At 33.2% G+C, this 21,773-nt stretch overlaps 1 protein-coding gene across 1 annotated transcript; it reads right to left on the reverse strand.

The window, feature by feature from the left end:
* Nucleotides 1-14,454: 14,454 nt before the first annotated feature.
* Nucleotides 14,455-20,586, reverse strand: LOC110093308 (aldehyde oxidase GLOX1-like). The gene is made up of 3 exons (XM_020818154.1): nt 20,194-20,586; nt 19,403-19,563; nt 14,455-15,664 (listed from the first exon to the last, which is right to left on the reverse strand). The coding sequence occupies exons 1-3, from the start codon at nt 20,584-20,586 to the stop codon at nt 14,455-14,457; spliced, it is 1,764 nt and encodes a 587-aa protein (XP_020673813.1).
* Between the last annotated feature and the right edge of the window lie 1,187 nt (nt 20,587-21,773).

Below are 21,773 nucleotides of genomic sequence, written 5' to 3' on the forward strand. Positions count from 1 at the left end.
GAGCCCTCATTAAAATAAGATTTGTAATAGTAGTATTTCTTTGGTTGGTCCATAGTATGATCCATCCATATTTTTATCTCAATTTGACAGTCTCATGACTCTTCAGAAAACTAAGTCGCCTTCTCTATTTTCCCACTCAAGTCTACCACCTAATCACTTAAAGATTTAGGAGTCCTGACACTCTTCCTATTGTTATTTCTCCCTTCCCCTCCAGAATACCTTGGCTCACTAAGATCCTCCTCTTCTATATCATATTGGTTAAAATTTAGTTTTTTTTTTCCTTGGTGAAAGAGGGTATTATTGTGACTTAGTTTTCAAATTTATACTTTTATATCATGTGAGTTTTTGATGATATCAAAATATTATTATGTTGATTATTATTTTCTTCTAACACTTATTAGAAAAGTCTTATTCATGTTGTTTGTATGTATTAGTATTTCAAGAAAATCATACTTCATACTACTATAGACTTAAAGATATATTAGATTATGGTTTATTTAAATTGAAGTCTATACTTTTTTTTATTTTTCTTGAGTCTGAGAGTGTGTGATTGTAATTAGATAATCGTGCACACATACACTTGGGGAGTGAGTCAAAACTTGTAATTTTTTAAAACTAATCGTACTAGATGATTTGAACTATGTGTTCTTCTAGAAAGCAGTTAGTCGAATCTTTCCTAAGAAAATTTTGATTGAAATGTTCATATTGTACAAAGTTACATTCGTACAAACGACGTCTAGAGTATGAAATAGCTGCGTACAAATTCATCCCAAATGAAGTCATTATTTTTTGAAATGATCGTATCGTACAAAATGAGTTTCATACATACAACATCCAGAGTACGAAATGGGTGCATACCAATTTGTCCAAAAGAACAGGTAACTTTTTGAATTTTTCGTACTATACGAAATTGGGTTCATATAGATGATGTTTAGAGTACGAAATAGTCTTGTCCATTTCCATACCAAATTAAGCATGATTTGATTAAACTAATCACTCTGTATGAAATTAGAATCATATAGTACGCCGACCAGAGTACATAATGCATTCGTACAAAATCATACATAACAAACTTGTTCATTTTTTGAATTATTTATATAGTATAATGTCATTTCATTCATACTACTGACAGAGTATTAAAATAGGTTCATACAGGTTTATATCATAATTTTTGAATTTTTTTGTATGTACGAAGTACGATTATATTGTTGATCAAGGACGGCCAAACTAAAATTATCAGTTTTCAAGACATTTTTTCTTATCTTTTCGATATAAGGTCATAAAAATTAACTGCCCAAGAACTCCTGCTACAAATTTCTTTTGAGAGTGTACTTGCAGAGTGTTTGGGATAGTGTCTTAGGATTGGAGAGTGAGAGATTTCCTAAGAGGGATTTGTGAGGGGATTCATAAGGTTGCCCAATGGTGAGGATCTCTTGCTTATTCTTTAAATTTCTTCCCTACTTTTTTTAAGACCTTTGGAAGAAGATTATTAAAGGTGTGCCGATGCTCTACCGACACTAGGAGGGTGTGAAAGAACGATAGTACTCTGTCGACACTAGGAGGGTGTGAAAGGATGATGGTACTCTGCCGACACTAGGAGAGTGTGAAAGGATGACAGTATTTTGTCGACACTAGGAGGGTGTGAAAGGATGTCGTTACTCTATCATCACCAAGATGGTGAGAAAGGATGATGATTCTCTGCCACACTGGGGTTTGGTGGAACAAAGGTTATTGTAAGGGCTTCTCCACCTTATTGTGGGAGCAAAAAAGGAGTCTCTTTAATATATTGCACTACCTGAAGAGGGAGTCTTCAGGGAGTGGATGTAGGTCTTGTTGGACCGAATCACTATAAATTTTTGTGTTTTTTTTCTTTACTTTTTAATGTTTTTATTTTCTGCAAGTTAATTTTGTTTTTAAAAAATTTATTTTGAAAAATAATTTATTGTGCTTAAAAATTATAAAATTGGTTTTTTTTTTCAAGAGAATTTTAAATTACCAATTCACCCCCCTCTCTCTCGGTTAGCTTTGGGATAATTTTTTTAAGTCTAACAACCTATTTAGACTTTTAAATTATATCAGAGCCTTCTTTCAAAAATTAAGATTTAGATAACTTTTTAAAAATGATCATAGCTATTTTTGGAAACTATAAAACACATGAAGGATATTCGATCACTAGACCACTATTGTTTGATAGCATCCCTTTCAATTTTTGGAAAACACATATGTCTTCTTTTCTTCAATTGCTTGACTATTGTATGTTAGTTTTCATATAGGAAGGCTACGATAGATCAATTAGACTTGTAGATGGCATTATAATTGTTACACCATTTATTAACTGGATTGTAAAAGAAAAAGATTTAGCTCAATTAAATGCTAAATATTTAAATAGTTTTTTTTTATGTACTTAAATCTGAAGACTATATGCATGTCTTAACATGTAGTTCTAAAAAAGAAATTTAGGATAGGCTTTATATTACATATGAAGGAACTAATGAGGTGAAATAATCAAGATTGAACATTCTACTACATGATTATTAACTATTTTGCATGATACCAAATAAATAAATCACTGACATGTACACTCGTTTAACATAAATAGTCGCATCATTGCATACTTTAGGTAGGGAATTAATGAATGCTAAAAAAATAAATAAAATTCTTCATCATTTACCTACTACTTATAATGCAAAGATAATTGTTATAACATAATCAAAAGACTTAAATGGTTATTCTACTGATAATTTCTTGGATCACTAATTACTTACGAGCAAGGAGTGACTCAAAGACAAATTGATGTAGGTGACAAGCGGAAGTAGAAATTATTGTATTAAAAGTAAATGACTTGAATAGTGATCAATCTCAACCTGAGGATGAAGATGATATTGCCTTAATGATAAGGCAATTCAAAAGTTTTCTTAAGAGGAAGCAAACAAGACGTCTGCAGTGAAATAAAGATAAGTTCCATAAAAATGCTAAAACTTCTAATGATATAATTTGCTATGAATGTAGGAAGCTTGTACACATCAAATATGATTGCCCGAATCTCAAAGCTAATCCTAGCAAGGAGAATATTGAGTAGAAAAGAAATGTAAGGAAGGGCAAAAAGAGATTGCAGAGATCTTTTTGTGCAGAGTCAGCTTTAGATTCCTAAAAAATAGAAGTCGAGGAGGAAGTTACGAACTAGTGTTTAATGGCTGACAAGCTTGATTAGTTAGATCAAGAAGAGGTATGTGACTTAACTTACGAAGAGTTCTTTGATGTTTTTCAAAAAATTCATAACTCTTATAGGGAACTTAAAAAGATGCATGCTAGGTTGAACATAAAAGTTTAGAATTACAAAAAAGAGCATGAAATCATTAGAAATGATCACATATTAATTGATATCAACCACATGAAATTATTGGATGAGTTTGATGATTTGAATAAAAAGCATGAATTATTAAAATCATCTTACACTAAATTTAAAAATAATTTTAAAATATTTATGGATGATGAAAGCATGAGGTGTGCCAAGAGTGGGGGGAGGGGGTGAATTGGAAATTTTTTTGTAATGAAGTAACAATCATATAATGGAGTTCTATTTTTTTTTTGTTTTTTTTTTTAATTTTTGATAAAAAATTTAACTTGATGTGGAAGCGAATGATTAAAATATGATTGCACGTAAGTGGTGGAATTTTAATCACATAACAAAAGATATAGAATAGACTTTTCACCAAGCAGTTATAACAACTATAAAATGCAAAACATAAGTAAAGTGCAGTAAATGGAAAAAACACACCAAAAAATTTATAGTGGTATGGTCACTTGAGGTACGTCCACTCCCCAGAGTCCTCCACTCTGAGAATTTCACTACTCAAAAGTAATTATCTTTTTGCCCCCACAGCAAGGTGGAGAAGCTTTTACAAAACCTCACTTTCACCTTCCCTAATGTGGCGGAGTAACCAAGCACTATGTCACCCTCCCGGTGATGGTAGTGAACCTTCTCATTTTTCTCCCTCCTGGAGAAGGAAGAGTACCTTAGATGACATGGACCTTGAAGGATCTCCCCTTTAGAAAGCTTCCCATAAGATCTTTTCGGGCCATAGGAGAAGCAAGCGTGCAGCAGTCTTGGAGCAATCGTGTGATCCCCTCACACTACTTCTACCTCGCAAACTCACTTTCTCCTTCCTCTCACAAACCAAAAATCTTCTCAAGTAGCTCTCTCTCAAGAAGTCCCCTTCTTTTCACGTTCCTCTCTCATATGTTATTTCAAAAGATAGAAGATTCATATATAAATCAAGTTCCAAGAAATCCTAAATTTTCAAGTTAGATGTTTCTGTTTGTCCAGTACGATCCAAGATCATATAGTATGATCAGTTCAAAACAGCCTTCATCCTGATACGAAGGAGTGCAAATAGGCAATTTTCTGAATAATATCATACATTATGATACAACATTGTCCAGTACAATATGTTATTTTCCTTCTGTTCGTATAGGATAAACTCTGGGACAACCAAAACTCGTCTCTAGTCATCATCTGGTACGATCTACTACATACAGTATGATCTATTAAAAGCTTAAGGTTGTCCGATACGATATTTACATCATCCAGTATGATTTGTTTAAAAATTAAGTGATTTTTTTGTACGATGTTCAGGATAATAAAAAATAGCATCAGTTAATCGTACGGTACTAACTAGGTTGTACGGTACGATCACCAATAAGTAATTTAAGTAAGTATTCAAAAATTCGTATAGTATGACCAGTTCAAAATTTATGATTTAAGAACTTACTTAAATTAATCTTGCAGCTATGGTTTTGAATTAAAAACACATCATACAGTATGATAATGATCGTACAGTAAGATAAGTCTATATATAGTCGTTGATCCACATCAGGTCATACAATATGATCTAAATTCGTAAAGTATGATCTATAGAGAATAAAATATTTTCCTTTGAAAGAAAACTCTCCCCCTGTGTGTGTTCATAGTTTCTCAGTGTGCATATACTTTATGACCAGACTCAAGAAAAGAAAAAAAAAAGTAATAAAAAAAAATATTAAAGAGTTACAGACTTCACATCCTACTCTACCCAATCTTGAGTCTTCTTATTATCTTGAGTAATATGCGATCTCTCTAAAAAGTTAGTACTCACATATAAGAGAAAAATTCAAAATATTTATTGAATAATGAGATAATCAAATCGACATTATTTGTCATCATCAAAATCTCAGGCTAGGCGTAATGGACTGCAACAGATGAATCTAATAGTGGAGAGCACTATTTGAAAGTTGATAATGCTATTTTAAAAAGTGTTAACTCATATATTAGAGATAGAATAAAAGCTCTTGAGGAAAATAGAATACCCCCAACAATTGAAGATTTTTTCTAATCCTGAATTGAAGCCTAAAATTTTAAAACCTAGGAAAAGACAGTATAACTCACATAGATTGATAAATCCTTTTCCTAGAGTGAAATGTTTTTCTTATGAATTGAGTGGGCATATCTCACGCACTTGTATTATTCATAATAAAACTCATTTAGTGTGGAGACCTAAGGTACATAAAATACAGCATATCAAATATGCATGTAGATTATTTTTGCTAAGAGGAGAACCCAAACTTATTTTGGTTCCCAAGTCTAACATTTGATTATCTTGTAGAAATGCTATCATACAAGATCATGTGAGAGTATTTGGTACATAGATAGTGGATGTTCGAAGCATATGGCTGGAGATACGACACAATTCATATTGCTAGAAGTCATGAATGGAGACAAGGTTACATTAGGAGACAATACCACAAGGATAATGGGTGCAGTCAATGGTTTAGCATTATCTATTTCATATTTTGGATGTCCTTAATATATTTTGATTGACTAAAAAAAGTTTCTTCCTCATTTTGCTTTATGCTAAAACTAAGAAAATAACTCAAATCTCCCACCAAACTAATCTCAAATTCACTACTCATTTTTTTTAAAAATCATCAAAAAAAATTTATTTGTAGATCCAAACAAGATGTAATTAACATATATTTAAACAATGAGTATGTCATCTCCTATCCTTTTTTAAAAAAAGAGTTGTTTCCACACTTCCTTTCATAAATGATCTCTCTAATATGAAAGTTCTTAACTTCTCATACCAAGTCCTAGGTGCCTATTTCAGTCCATATAATACTTTTTTGTAATTTAAACGCATGATTAGGGAATTTAGAATTTTCAAATCTTGGAGGTTGTTCAACATAATCATTCTCTTATATCACCCCATTTAGAAAGGCTCTCTTAACATCCATTTGATATAATTTAAAACCCTTAAAATACAGAAAGTTAATAAAACCCTTATTGCTTCAAGTTTTACTACAGGAGAAAAGTTTATTTAAAATTAATCCCTTTTATTTGATTATACACCTAGACCACAAATCCTGCCTTATTTCTAATCACAACTCCTGAATCATTCATTTTATTTTTGAACATCCACTTAGTTTCAATAACACTTTGATCCTTAGGCCTTTCAATTAATTGTCAAACATCATTTCTAACAAATTGATTTAATTCTTCATTCATGGCAAAAATCCAAAATTAATCTGAAAGTGCTTGATTTATATTAGTGGGTTTAATCATCAATATAAAAGAAGAATAGTTCACTTCTTTACTAAGTCCATGCCTAGTCCTAACGCCCTCACTAGGCTTACCTAAAATCAGTTCCTTAAGGTGATTCTTAGAAAATCTTCATTCTTTAAGTATAATTTTTTCTTTCCAACATCTTCTTCCAAGTTTATCTTTTTAATTCCTTGGAAGATACTTTCAATATGATCTTCTTCCAATTTTGGCTATTTTAAAATACTAGATTCATCAAAAACAACATGTGTGATTTCCTCAACTACTAAAGTTCTCTTGTTAAAAATTCTATAGGATTCGCCAATACTAGAACATCCAAGAAAATTTTCTTCATCAAATTTTGAATAAAATTTTCCTAAATAAGTTTTACCATTATTGTGGATGAACACCTTGCATCAAAAAACATGTATATGTGAAAGATTGGGTGTTTTACCTTAAAGAAGTTCATAGGGTGTCTTACTTAATTTTGATATAATGTTCACCCTATTCAAAACATAATAGGCTGTACTAACTACTTCAGCAAAAAAAACTTTTCGGAAGTGAGTATCTACCAATATGACTCTAACAGCTTCAATTAATATTTTGTTTATTCTTTCTACTACCCCATTATGTTGAGGGGTCCTAGGTGCTAAAAAATTATGATCAATTACTTTCTCTTTACAAAAATTAAGTCAAATCATACAATACGATTATATATTATACGGTACGATATTTAAAAATATATATATCTCTCTCTCCCTATGTGTGTGTATCGTTGCCCAATTAGAATTATACTTACTCAGACTTAAGAAATAAAAACAAATATATACAGACTCTTTTATATGAAATCATATTCTACCTTGTATTAAAGTATTTAGTAATCTAGAGTAATATACAATTTTTCTGAAATATTAGTACTCATAGCAACAACTAAAAATATACAATATATGTTAGGACAAAAAAAATAACAATAATATTTTTATCATCAAAAATCACAATCAATCTTGATTACTGATTTGTAACAAAAAAATACTAAGATTTTCTTTGATATAAAAATTATAAAAAACCAACTTATTATACATAACTATACAAAATATACACTGGTAATTTTTTTGGTGTAATTTTCGACGAGCTTTCTGGTGTAATAATATTGGCACATATTTGGCTGGATTTTTGATGAAAATTAGTACATTTATGGAAAAAATTCCTGCGATTTTGACATGAGGAATTACTGGCAAAAATTACACCAGTTTACTTAAACTTAACAAACTTTTACCAACCCCTTCGCCGTTTTTCTTCTCATTCTTCTCATTTCTTCCCACTTGCTTCGCTTATCTTCTCTTACGTTCGAGAGCCCAAACACAATCGGACCCTCGCCAACTCTGTTGAACTTGCACCATTCTTTACTTAGCTTCACTTGCATCCGAGCGAATGTGATTGGACCCTCTCCGACTTTTGCCGTCAAACTTGTGTCATTCACTATCGTCGTTTGCCTCTACACATCACCTATGGTTAGAGAAGGTCGTTGCCTCCATAAAATAAGGTATATTGGTGTATTCTTTTTGCTTTTGTTTTGGATGTTCTCACTAGACATTTGCAAGAGAAGGTATCTTGGTGTATGTATTTTGATTTTGTTATGAATGTTCTCACTTGACATTTTCAAGAGAATGAAGCTTGGTGTATGCTTTTGCTTTTGCTATGGTTGTTCTCACTAGACATTTGTAAGAGAATATAATTTAGTGTATGCTTTTGGGTTTAGTTATGGATGTTCTCACTAGACATTTGCAAGAGAAATAAGGTCAACGTTAGAGTCTAAAGGTTTTCGCATAAGTAGATCTAAAACTTAATATATGGAGTGTTGAGGTGTTGACTACGTAATTGTGTTGATGCTTGTTTGGTTTTGGTGGTCATCTTGCTATTTTATGTGATTGATTTAGCTACAGGTTTCTAGTGAATTTTTTGCTAGAAAGGCCGTTGGTAATACAATACGATGAAAATAAAATGACATTTTTTACGTATATTTGCGCCAGAATTTTTGATGGATATTACGATGGTAAACTCTGTCGATAACAGTTAGGCGGATTAAGGCGGCAGATTATCCTTCAATATTTTCATCATATAATTTTTTCCAGAATTACCAAAGGATTATATGCTAGAATACGCCACCAAAAAGGCGTGGTTTCCGATAACTTTTTCACGTGAATTTTGCCTGAAATGCTAACGAAAATGTTTCTGTTGAAAAATTTTTATCGGTTTAGATTTTCCAATGCGCGAATTACCGTTGGATCATTTTTAGCCAAAAATTTAATGAAAAGCTTATATTTCTGATAGATTTTGATTGTTACCGGTGGATTTTGTCCATCGGTAACAAAGCATTTTTATGTAGTGAAAAATCCTAAGTCACTAATAGTAATTAAAAACTTTTAAAAATCCATTTATCTTATTCAAATTTGTTAATATAGATGGTTTTAGAGAATTTTGAGATAAATGCGAGGAAAGAGAAAAAGCAAATAAAGGTTTGGAGGTTGAAGAATGATATATTTTCATCAATTGGCCCAGTAAGGATATTTGCTCATTTTGCTGTAAGGAACTTTTATTCTATTTTGATTTGAAGAATTTTATTTTTTTTTTTGATATTTTTTTTATCAACTATGTATTTTGGTTATCCAAAAATGAGAGTAATTTTTTATTGACAAAACTTTCACCACGTAAGTTTTATATGTTTCAAAGATTGAGATTATAAATATTTCGGGTATTTGTTTTAGATTTTTCATGTGTGATTTCAAAAAAATAGTTATTTTTATTTACTTAGATATTTATTTTAATATTTAAAAATAGTAATTTAGTTGAATTAAAGCTTCATAATATTATTTTATGTAATATTTGATAATTTAGTAAATTTTTAAAATGTGATATTTTACTCAATATGATTTTGTTGTCTATCGTTAGGACATTTTTATACTTTTTGAATTAAGTTTAATTATGCTTTATTTTCTGTAATACATTAGAAATAAATGTGGATATGTGATTGGGATTAATGTTATAGTATTATGATAATAATGTGCGTGTAAAGGTTAAGTAAAAACTAGTTGACCTGCTAGTTGAAAACTAATTGACTTTAATAGTATAGTGGGTCGACAAGATTTTCTTTAAATATTGTGATTTGGTATTATCCTCTTTTGATTCATGTGATACTTATTGAAAGTTATAACGGTATGATTACTCTGCCGACAGGCAAAGAGTGACAACTCTATTTATTAAGCCAACAATTTATTAATACTTATATGATACTAAAAAATACTATGATTGATATATTTCCTACTTGTTTAGTGTGACTACTAAAATGCATATTGCTTCTTTATCATACTTTAATTTCATTTATAGGTTTTAATGGCATGCTCGGCTTTTACCTTATTATAGGTGATTAAATGATTTCAAGTCAAGGCAGGGGATCAGAAGTGTAAGTTTGAATAGAATTTTTAGGTTCTATTGCTTTATATTTTGGTTATCCTTTTGTACTCAGAATAGAGTAGTTAGGACATGATTGTATAAATTACATGTAATGTATATAATTTATGGGACATGACATACGTGCCACATCAAGTAATTATATAATAACATGAACTAACACTGCAGTGCTAAAGGATTTTCTCCATTGTGGTGCTTGTTGACATAGACCCACTGCTTAATGAATTGACGAGTCACTTCATGGGTAGATTATATCCTGAACGATTATAACTGTAGCGTTGCGATGTTGCTAATAGTTGAGTGATGCGACATCAACGTGGCACTTCCTTGACTTGGCATCACTGAAATTTTGTATCGCGGTGCTATATAGACAGAGACTAAACCTTAAGAGCTAATTACGTCGACGTTGTGGTGTTGTCAAACAAATATTTGGCGCCACCATGTCTATATTTGATTGCTCTGGCTATGTCAACAATGGTGCAATAGTGGTATAATATCTAACGACACGGCACTGTACCATGCTTAAAATTTTTTCAATATTTATGTATTTTTCTATACAAACATAACAAAAATAATGCATTCTATTTAATAAATTAATACATAAAATATAACATTTTTTGCACTTATCATTGACCCAAAAAACCAAAATTAACCGGGTTGACTTGAAAACCTTATAGGGCCGCACCTATCAATAGTCCATGCTTAATAGTTCATAATCTATAATCTGCACCACGCTCATGTGACCGTATCTGAACTCTATAGTTTGCACCCACTTTGTAGTTTACACTCCTCTCCCCCAACACCAAGCGCACCAATCCTAAGTCAAATCCAGCTTCCCGCACTCGCGCGCATCAATCCCACATTAGTGTCCCGCACCCGAGCACACCTAACCTACATCCATTATCTCGCATTCGAACCCACGCCCGTGCCTGATAGCTGGCACTTTACTGCACACTCACCTGAGTGCCGTATCGCACTCACGCTTTTCGCCTAGATAACATTCATATACTACGCACCCACATGTTCTCCCATACTACTCGGATCAACAAGATTTTTGTTAATGGGTTGTGTTGAGTCAACCCGACAACTCAACAATCTGACAGGTCGAGTCCAGGGTGGAATTCCTAACCCATTTATAAAACTGGGCCAGGTTAGGGTCAACTCATTTAGACTCGAGTAAACTTCGTGTTGGATTTGAACCCAAGCCTAAAATTCATTTTTGCACCCCTACATAATAGAATTAAAAATATCATTCTCATCAGGATTTTTGTAATGAAGAGAATTATCCTCACTAAAAATAAGCATGAGAATAACTTGAGGATTAGAAATCTCTTCCACACTAGTAGAAGTACTAAAAGTGGATTGGAAATGAGATACTGCCAAATTGAAAATGGTAGACTGGTCTATAATCCACACATTAGTCTCTAATTTATTTATTTTTATATAAGTGGAAGCTTATTTTTTGTTAAACTAGATTATGGAAGTATTTAGTATTTCTATCTCCTTTAGAATTGTGTTTTATGTTAGCTATCTTCCACCAAACTCCTCCTTTCTTAGCTTAAAAACAATTAGATAAGAGGATGGATTTATTAATCTCATTAGGATTATCAATGAAAATATTCTCCAAATGAATGACCTCATGCTCAGCTTTTTTAATATTGTCAAAAATATTACTGAAGGTATTTTATTTGACCACTGAAGTTTATATTTCAAGTTGTTAATCATAAAGAAAACAAAAGCATACCATTAAACCCATCATAATAAGCAATAGGTACCTTCCAATTCTTCTCAACCTCATTATAGAATCAAGGTCAAGGATCCATCAAGTGGAACAAAAGATGAAAGTTACTGGAAAATCAATTGTTGCATTTTCTCAGGAAGCTGCAATGAATTATGGATCTGATATAGAGATCTGAAGCTGGATGAAGAAGATTTGTTTAAGACCTTGTGTGGAATTGTTCTTGTGGCATCTATTTAATGATGTTATTTCTTCCAATAGTTTCTTGAAGAAGATTGCTTAATTATTCTAGATGTCTGAGAGGTTGTACTATGGTGGAAGATACAAGCCATATAGCTGTGGAATGTGGAAAATTAAGGGAAAACATAAGTCTTAAATAAATGGGGATATCAAGTTCTAGTGTTCTCCAATTTTCTGAATTGTATAAATGAGTTAAGGAGGTTATCAGGTACTAACTCTTTCGATTGCTTTTGGTGTCAAATACTTGCATTGGGACATAGTACAATTAGAATTATTGGTTGTTTGTGCTTTGAACAATGTTATTCATAAATGGATGTTGGAAGCATAGGGAATCATTATAAACTGAGATAATGTTAATATCATCATATTACTTCAACATTCTTTGAAGAAATTGAAGAATAATGAAAGGTTGGAGGAAGATTTTGTCCTTCATTCAAGAGTTTAATCAAGTTTATGTTAATTTTTCTAGTATAAATTGTAATAAATTAGCTGATTTATGTGCTAATTTTGCTTTGTTTAATAATTTTATTTAGGACGACCTTAGTTTTGTAGACATTCCTCCATCTTTCTTGTTACATTTAAAGGAGGAATGTGATGCTTTAGATTTGCTTTAATTAGTTTTTAATAGCTTTTTAATTTAATGCATGGAGCATTTCCTTTCAAAAAAAAAAAGGCTCAAGGATCCACTTATTTTGAAATATAAAATGAGAACCCTTAAGATTATCAAAGGGCATATTAGAAATTAAAAGAGGATAACTACAGGAAAAACGCCGCTTACCTGCGGTTATGACCGGCGGTTAAAGGACCGCCGGTATTACCGCCAGTTTTTTGCATTTTTCCTGCAGTGGATCATGATCTGAAGAAGTCCTACTAAGACGATCCACATTAGTTTTAATAAAATGATATAACCAATCATTATCAAAAAGAATTCTATCAAGTCTCTTCCACGGCTTATAGTTTGACGAAGTGAATTTCTATCCAAAGAAACTAATATCCAAGAGACCACATTTAAGAATCATGTTATTAAAGTCATCCATCGCCTCCAAAATTAGGAGGGGAACCTCCAATCTTTTCATGGCATTTAGAAATAATATTGAAGTCTCCATTAACAAACCAAGGAACATTGTAAACATTAAAAAATTTAAATTAAATGCTGCCAAATCGGAAGACGAACAAATCTAATAAGGTTCGCATATATAATAGATCCCTTGACAATCATATTAAAAATAGATAAATTGCAATGAACAACTTGACCAAAATCACTAATGAAGCAAATTAAATTTATGAATACAAATCAGATCAAAATGAATTTTAAAATTTTATTATATTTATTTTAAGATTAGTATAATTTAAATTTTTCATATATAATATGAAGACTTTGTTTGGGATAGTTTTTAACTGTTTCTTAAAACAAATTTTTAGTACTAAAATATTAATTTTTATACTAGAAAGCTGCATGCTTTAAGCAATAATAAGAAAGCCGTCCTAAATGAAGCCTAAGTCTATTCTTATATAATTGTTTTTTCAAATTTAATTAATTTCATGTAAAGCTTTTGTTTTACCTAAAAAGGCTTGGTTAGAAAATATTAGAAATTATCTTCTTTATTAGATTTAGATGAGAATTTTACCATTAAACAGACTCAATGGAGAAAAAGATTTCATGTATTCGACCCCATGTAGGATAAAGAATTGTTTTTGTTGTTCTATGTATGTGTAATTTTTGTTTAAAATTATATACGGGAAAGCTTATTAAGTGCTTTTAAATTACATGGTGTCAATATTTTCAGCTACTGAAACATATACATATAATATTAGCTTGTTATAATTTTTTTCTTAATTTTTTTAGTAAAATTATTTGATATCGAATACAAAGATGATAACGGTAAGGCTTCATTTGAGATAATTTTTTGCTATTATTTTTTTTGTTGTTTCTAAAATAAATTTGCACAAATAAAAATTTGCTTTAAAATGTAATAAGAAAATTGTACCAAAAAAGCCTAAATAAAGAGATTTTGTACAATTTTTGCAGCATCTGAATAGTCAATTAATACATAGATTTAGTTAAGAAATTGTACACATTTATTTATGGGTATTATAGATAATAAACCAAAAAAAATATAAATAGCTGTGAATAGCATTATAATTCAGTATAATAAAATTTTTAATTGATTATTTACATATTAAATTTATCTTAAAATAAATTAAAAAAACTATGAGATCAATCACACCCAAAATTTCATCAGTATTTTATTTCTAATTAAACTGCTCGGTACAATTGATCAAAACAAAGCAAAAAATAACCACTAATAAGTTGTTGCTTCAATTTTACAACAAATAACAGAAATTCAAAGAAAAAAATTATATATATAATTTTCAGCAATAAAAAATAAAAAAAATTTGAAAAAAAAGGAATATTGGAACAAATTAATATCCTCTAATAATTATTTAGTATTTTGGCCTGAATATGAACCCACACGGCCTCGCTCGGCAACCCTTTACTAACAACGAATAGCATATACCAACCCGGCGGCGCGATAACCCCAGATGGCGGCGCTGTCACCCTCACCCTAATCCTCTTCCCATCATCCAACGGCTCAAATTCCTCCATCCTCAAAACCAACAGCCTCTGATTCATCGAAAACCCATGCGTCGTAAACGGCGGCGCGTACATCGTCAACTTAACGTCCTCTCTCACCACAACATCCATTAATTCAAACTCCACGTCAAACCCCTCCGCGTAATAAATCTCCTTCCGTACGGTGTCAGCCAATATAACCGGCCGCTGCGCCGCCAAATCCAAATCCAAATACGGTGGCCGGAATTTCTCCACTCTTAGCTCAGTCGGAAACAGCGCGCTGAAATTATATGCGGGGTTCGTGTTGCTGCCGGCGACAAGGACGCTCGCATCCGGTAACACCGCGCTCGAGGCGTGGTACATTCTGGCAATTTTAGTCGGCGTGAGCTCTGTCCACCGGCGCGAGCGGGTAACAGCCGGTTTGTAAAGAAGAGGAGAGAAAGCCGGATCACGTGCGAAGTCCCATCCTGCACAGCCTTTGGTCGCACCATTGATTATGAGTATATCTCCGTTTGGCAGTATAAGCATATCCCCCATGGTACGAGGGACCGGCATTCTCTCCATCATCCAGGTCGCATGCGGATCGGTTATGGTAATCCGCCCGCATGATTTAAGAGCGGGGAGAAAAATGTCTCTGGATTCGACGAGGTAAAAGGAATCGTGTGGGGCGCCTCCGCATATGAGGACTTGTGCGGGGAAAGGGGTGGCGCGTTTGGCGGGGTCGGTGCGTTGGCGGCGGAGATTGATGGGGAGAAGTACGGACATGGCGGAGGCGGGGTAATTGCGGGACCCGCCGGGGAGGATGGGGAATTGGCGCAGGATAAGGCCGGTGCGAGGTTGGAGGAGAATGGAACGGTTGTTGGCGAAGATGAAGAGGTTTCCGTCGGTGGAGAGGTGGATGAAAGGGTAGAGATTGTTCTCGAAAGCGTCGGTTGTCTCGCGGAGGAATGGAAGTTCGAAGAGTTTTGGGTTTGCAGTTTTTTCGGCTGGGATGAATTCGTAGTTGAAGGATCGACGCCCGCCTATCACGACGATGCTCCCGTCGTCTAATATCTGCTGAGTCGCATACCTGAAAATCTTGAATTTATATATTTTCATAAAAAAAGGGAAATTTAAATAATTAAAAAAATAGAAGTGTCAATAATAAATTGTGGGATTTCTAAAAAACTAATAAATTTTTTTATGCATTTATATATCAACATTTTTTTAAATATTTCATTATTTGATATTCTAATTTTTAAATTATATTAAAATATGGTAATATTAATTATTATATTTCTTTATTTTCGGTAGATATTTTGATACAAAATAAAATACAATTATTATATTTCACATAGAAATAAATTAAATTTTAAGATATTTATAAAAATCTCCTAAAATATAATAATTCAAAATAAGATAAATTATTGAATATTGAGGATCAAAGTTTTCTAGGTAAAAAGTTGTAGCGAAGCTAGAATTTTTTTTAATGTGTGAGCATAAATTAAAAATTTTCAAATATTCCATCAATTATTTTTTTCATTCATACTTAAAATTGTTATTAAAAGTTTTTAAAAAATATTTTATTTAAACTTATTATTTAAAATAAAATAAAAATTAGATGATAAAGACATACAATTTATAACACACATTCTTCATATTCTTAAAGAATTAATTGATTACTTTTGATATGTCACAATAAATTACCTTCGTCGAGCACTAATCTTGAGGCATATCCAGTCTAGAAACTTCCGAAATTAGATTTGGGATCATATGAACTCAAAGTTTAGCAAACTTAAGGACACCAAAAATTAGTCCAATTTGAGCTCAAATAAGCTAAAATCAAGGGCTTTGGAGCATATTTGGAAACTCGAAACCATTGATTTGAATATCAAATGATATCCAAATGTGACATGCTTAATCAAATTGAGTGGCTCAATGAGAAGAAACATAAGAGCTTAAGATGGCTTAATTTTGACATCACTAAGGCATATAAATGCAGAATACATAATCAATAATGAGAGGAATCAATATGGGCCGTTTAATGGAGTAATCAAATTTTGCTGAGGATCTTATTCATATTTATGGAGCATGGCACTCTCAAAATCTATAAATAGACCTTCTCTTACCAAATGAAAGGGGGCTTAGACTTTTGAAGGCATAGATCCTCGACTAGAGACTCAAGAGAGCTCTATGGCTTGAAGCATCTAGAAGCTCTACCACAGCACCACCACTAACGAACCCTTTCCTCTTCCTGACCATCATCATCGGACCTCTATCTCACTGACATTACCGCACCTTCGTCTAATCTCTATCGCCTGCCAACTACAATCCTTCTGACCACCTTCGTCTGCTGTCTATAGTCTCCCCAAACTCAATCGACCAATGACTATGATCCATCTGACCTGCTTTGCCCAATGACTAGGGCCTCTCTAATCTCCATCAATCTTAGACTATGGTTCATTAGACCTCATTCTCCTATGGATTACGATCACTTTGACCATTATGTCCCACCGACTACAGTCCATTCGACTAACTTAGTTCACCCATTATGGTCCCTCCGACCTCTATCACTTTTTGACACTGGTCACTCTGACCATTATCTTTCGTGGACTACGATCACTCTGAACACCTTTGCCTGCTGACAACAATCCCTCAGACCACTATCATCTGCCGACCATGATCCCTCTAACCTGCGTCACCCATGCATTACAGTACCTATGACCTCCACCCATCAAATATTTCCCTTAGACCTTCATTGCTTACTAACTACAGTCCCTTCAACCATTGCTTTCCACCAACTACGGTCCCTCCAACATTTATTGTCTGTCGACTATGATTTCTCTAACCTTGGTCGCTCACAGAATACAGTCTCTCCAACCTCTATCATATGACTATGGTCCCTATGACCTTTGTCGCCTATCGATTATGATTCATCATACCTCTTTCGCCCGCTAATTATGGTCCCTTCAACCATTGTCACCCGTAGAATATGATCCTAGTTACCTTCAGCACCGATTCTTCCCTCCCAACGCTATTGCCTGCGACTATAGTCCCTCTGACCCCTTACCGCCTGCCAATTATGATCTTTCTGATCTCGGTCACCATGTATCAGTCCTGCTAACTATGATCTCTTTGACCTCGATCATTCGACAACAATTCATTCAATAATTGTCACTCAACTACCAAAAAAAATTCTTTCTCCATATACTTAATATAAAATATCAATCATTCATTAATTTTTAGTTCTATTTTATAGTTAATGTTTTTATAATATTCATATTATAAAAAGAACTTTCAACTTATTTTACATACCTTAATCTTAAAACAAATTTTAAAATTTTTTGTATTGTTCCGTCTTAGAATTTTCAAAGCGATAGAGTAATATAAAATTCAACGTCTTAACTTTGTATGAAGATCGAGAACACAATCAGATAAAAGAGAGCATGCAGCATTCATAAGAGACATCAGAGTTTTTACGTGGAAACAACAAAAATGGGAGAAAACCCATGGTTCCTAGCATAGTTTGAATACATCCACTAATATATGTAGTTGATTACAAATGAGGCCCTTCCTTGGGAAGAAGGCCTTGATTTGATGTAGGAAATATACATCATATAGATTATATTACATGGTGAAAATTAGAAGAATAATAATTGATATGTTAATCTAGTTAGAATGACAGTAGCCGGCGAGCGACTATGGTCGGAAAGACCATTGTCAAGTGATGGAGGTTGGAAGGATCGAAGTTGGTAGATGATAAAGGTTGGAAAGACTATTATTTGGTGGAAGTCCAACAATAATTGAAGGCCAGATGGAAGTCTGGCATTAGTTAGTAGCCAAACAGAAGTCCAAAATCAATCAGTGGCCGGGCTGAAGTCTGACGTCAGTCTGGCATCCGGGCTGAAGCTGATCGGCATCAATAGGTGGATGGGCAAAAGTATGGAGTCAATCGGTTGCAGGGCGAAAGTCTGGCATCGGTTAGAAGTCTTACAGTGGTTGAGGGGGAGTCTGGTGACAAGAGAACTCCAGTTTATCTCTCTTCTTTCTGTTCTTTCTCTTCCATCGCTTCCTTGCTAAGGGCCCCCTTCCATGAGAAATGAGAGTCTATTTATAGTTTTCTAAGAGTGGCATGTCTCATAAATAGGGAGGAGTTCAAGGGAAACAGGGAGTTGTTTGAATGGACGGTCGATGTTGATCCTCTTAATCTTGGATAGTTTACTGGGTCTTTGAATGTCTTAATGATATTAGGATTTGACTATCTTAGGCTCGTTGGATTCAGCTCGTCGTGCCGCTCAATTTGACTATAAGCATGTCACATTTGGAAATCTTTTGGTTATTCAATTTATGATTTGAACCTTTTAAAGATGCTTTGAGTCTTTGATTTAGACCCATTTGGGCTCGGATTGAGTTGAAATTAGTGTCGTTGGGTTCGTCTATTCGAGAAGTTTTGTTCGATTATAAGTTTGCAGAAATCGGAGTTCGGATGATCTCACATTTATTTTTGAAAGTTTTCAACTTGATTTTGCCTTGAGATTCATGCTCGATCAAGATAATTTTTTGATGATATATCAATTATATTATCCAAACATAATCTAATTCTATATAATAATTAGAAATATAAGAGGATGAGTAAAAGAATAGATGTAATTAACTATAATTTTATTTTAATAATGAAATAATAATATTAACAATATAAACTTAAAAATACGTGTGTATGTCTTGAGATGGGGGCATGTCTTCGTATATATTTTTATTCATCTTATTCTTTTAAATAAATAAATTAAAAATTGAATATGAAATTAATTATATTCGTATGATTACGTACCATCTCGGTGCCTTGAGCATTCTGGCATAGTCTCTCCAGTCGCATGTTGCACAAGTGCTAATATACCTCACAGCATAGAATCCGTCTTTCCAACCACCGGTATTTACAAGAGTGCCATCCATCGCAAACCCACCAGAGGAGCACCATGGGTCTGTCAAAACCTATATTTATATATATGTTCATATTTCTCTTTCATTATAAAAATTATTATTTTTATATTTTATTTATTCATAGCTTTGATAAAAGAGATTATTTCGTGCGGTGTCCGAATAGGTCACGTTACCCAATACATTGTGTATTAGGTGATATGACACGTCCGGATGTTTCTAGATGCGTCCAGACACCACACATAATAAATTCTTCTATGATAAACACTATCCTCAAATGTTTTAAAATAATTTTTTATCATGGGTTAGAACATTTTTACCAAAATGTTTTCTCAACAAATTTTAAAATCAATAATCTCTCAAAATTTGTTCTGAAATCATTCAAAGGCGAAAAATACATAACAATCAAACTTTTATGAGAATATATGTAAATATTTTTTTTAAGGGGGTAATAAAATTTAAGCCATAATCTTTGAATTAAAATAAAATCATGATATGTTTTAGAACTGTTAAATTTGCTTGATCAGTTCAACACAAGAATAATCAATTAATTTTATATTAATTCACCTATCTCAAAGAAAATTTTTAAAACTATTGAATTTATTTTGACATAGATGCATAATGTAATTTATTGGAACTATAACCTCATCACACTATTTTTTTCTAATTAATTTCATTTGTCACCTTAAGAGGTCGAATTTTGTAGGTCTCCAAATCAAATTCAATTGCGTGGGCCCAACAATCCAACATAGCAGTTTTCCCGGTGGGATCAGACCGACAGTTACTAGCTGTCAGAATGGCATGCGACGGCCCTGATGCTGTCGAATCGAACATGATAGCTTTATTCTCATGAGTTACAACCAAGTGCATAGCCGAAACGCCAGAGTCTTCACTAACAATTTCCCATTGCCCGAGAAATGATGTTTCATGGTCGAGCCTTTGCACAGGTTGCTCCGACAACAGGTCGCCGATGGGATTAGATTGGTGGAGTAAGTCACCAATTAAAGGGAACTGAGCGGTGGAAGTAGTGATGAGGAGGAGAAAAGAGAGGAGATTGGGAAGAGAGAGAAACCTCATTTTTTGCTTGTTTCTCTCTCTATTTTCTAAAACATATGTGAAGAGTGATATAAGGACAGGATGAGGATAAAATTGAATGTTTATACGAGCCTAACAAAATTTAGTTACTGAGGCCATCCAACTAAATTTGTTTTTTTTTGTATCAAATGGGTTGTATAATAAGAAGTAATTTGGTACTATTGATAAAGATTATGTTTAAGATTTTTATTCAATGGTATTCAGCTTGATAATTAGTTGAGCTTAATTCATTTTTATAAGTTTGTATCTTAATAAAGCATTTTATATGCCACAAGATATATATTTTATAATTTCTATTTGAATTTCAATTTGAATTGGGCTTTATGCTCGTGCTAGCTAGTATTTCACGCGATAAGCTAACAACCAAAATACAAATATCATTCGTATAATTTTGTGTCGTATGTTATTCTAAAATGGGTCGACCTAATCGGACCCAGTAATGTAAATGGGTCAAAAATTCAAACCTGGACTTGACATGGGTTGACTGTCACGACCCGACCCGACGGGGACGGATCCCGCCCGAGCCGGATCGCGACGAGAGACCTTTCTTAACCAGGATCTGGCTTTGGATTAGGTTACTGAACTGATCTTTCAAATTCTTAACTCAACAGAAGCACACAGAACAACAGAGCTACTAAAAACATCAAATGCAGCGGAACAAAACATCTATCTTTTCATTTCCTCAAAATAATCATCTACAGAACAGTACATGGCTTTCAACAGAAAGAAAGACAGAACAGAAAAACCATGACTGTACAAAAATCAAAAGTACAAAAGTACCTAATCTGATCAGACTCTGAAACCTAGTCCTGAACTTCCTTGCCCTTCCCAGAACCTGAAAACCACCAGAAAGCAAGGGTGAGCTCAACAGCTCAGCAAAGCAACAAACCACCAATCTAAATTCTCAGAAAACAGAACCAAATTCATCGGACAGAAATCAGATCAGAAATCGGAACAGAATCGGAAATCAAAACTTACGGACAGATATCAAATAATAAAAAAGAAAAAAAAAAAAAAAATATAAGAATGAGAGCTGTTAGGATGGAAGTAAAGACGGCCCGATGAAGACCACTGCCGCAACCGACCGCCCGACGAAGGCCACTCTCCACCACCATTGGCTGACAATTGCCCCGACAAGCCACCGTTTTCCGTCCGTCACCGGCCAACTA

Source organism: Dendrobium catenatum, unplaced genomic scaffold, assembly GCF_001605985.2.
Source record: "Dendrobium catenatum unplaced genomic scaffold, ASM160598v2 fragScaff_scaffold_923, whole genome shotgun sequence".
NCBI lineage: Eukaryota > Viridiplantae > Streptophyta > Magnoliopsida > Asparagales > Orchidaceae > Dendrobium > Dendrobium catenatum.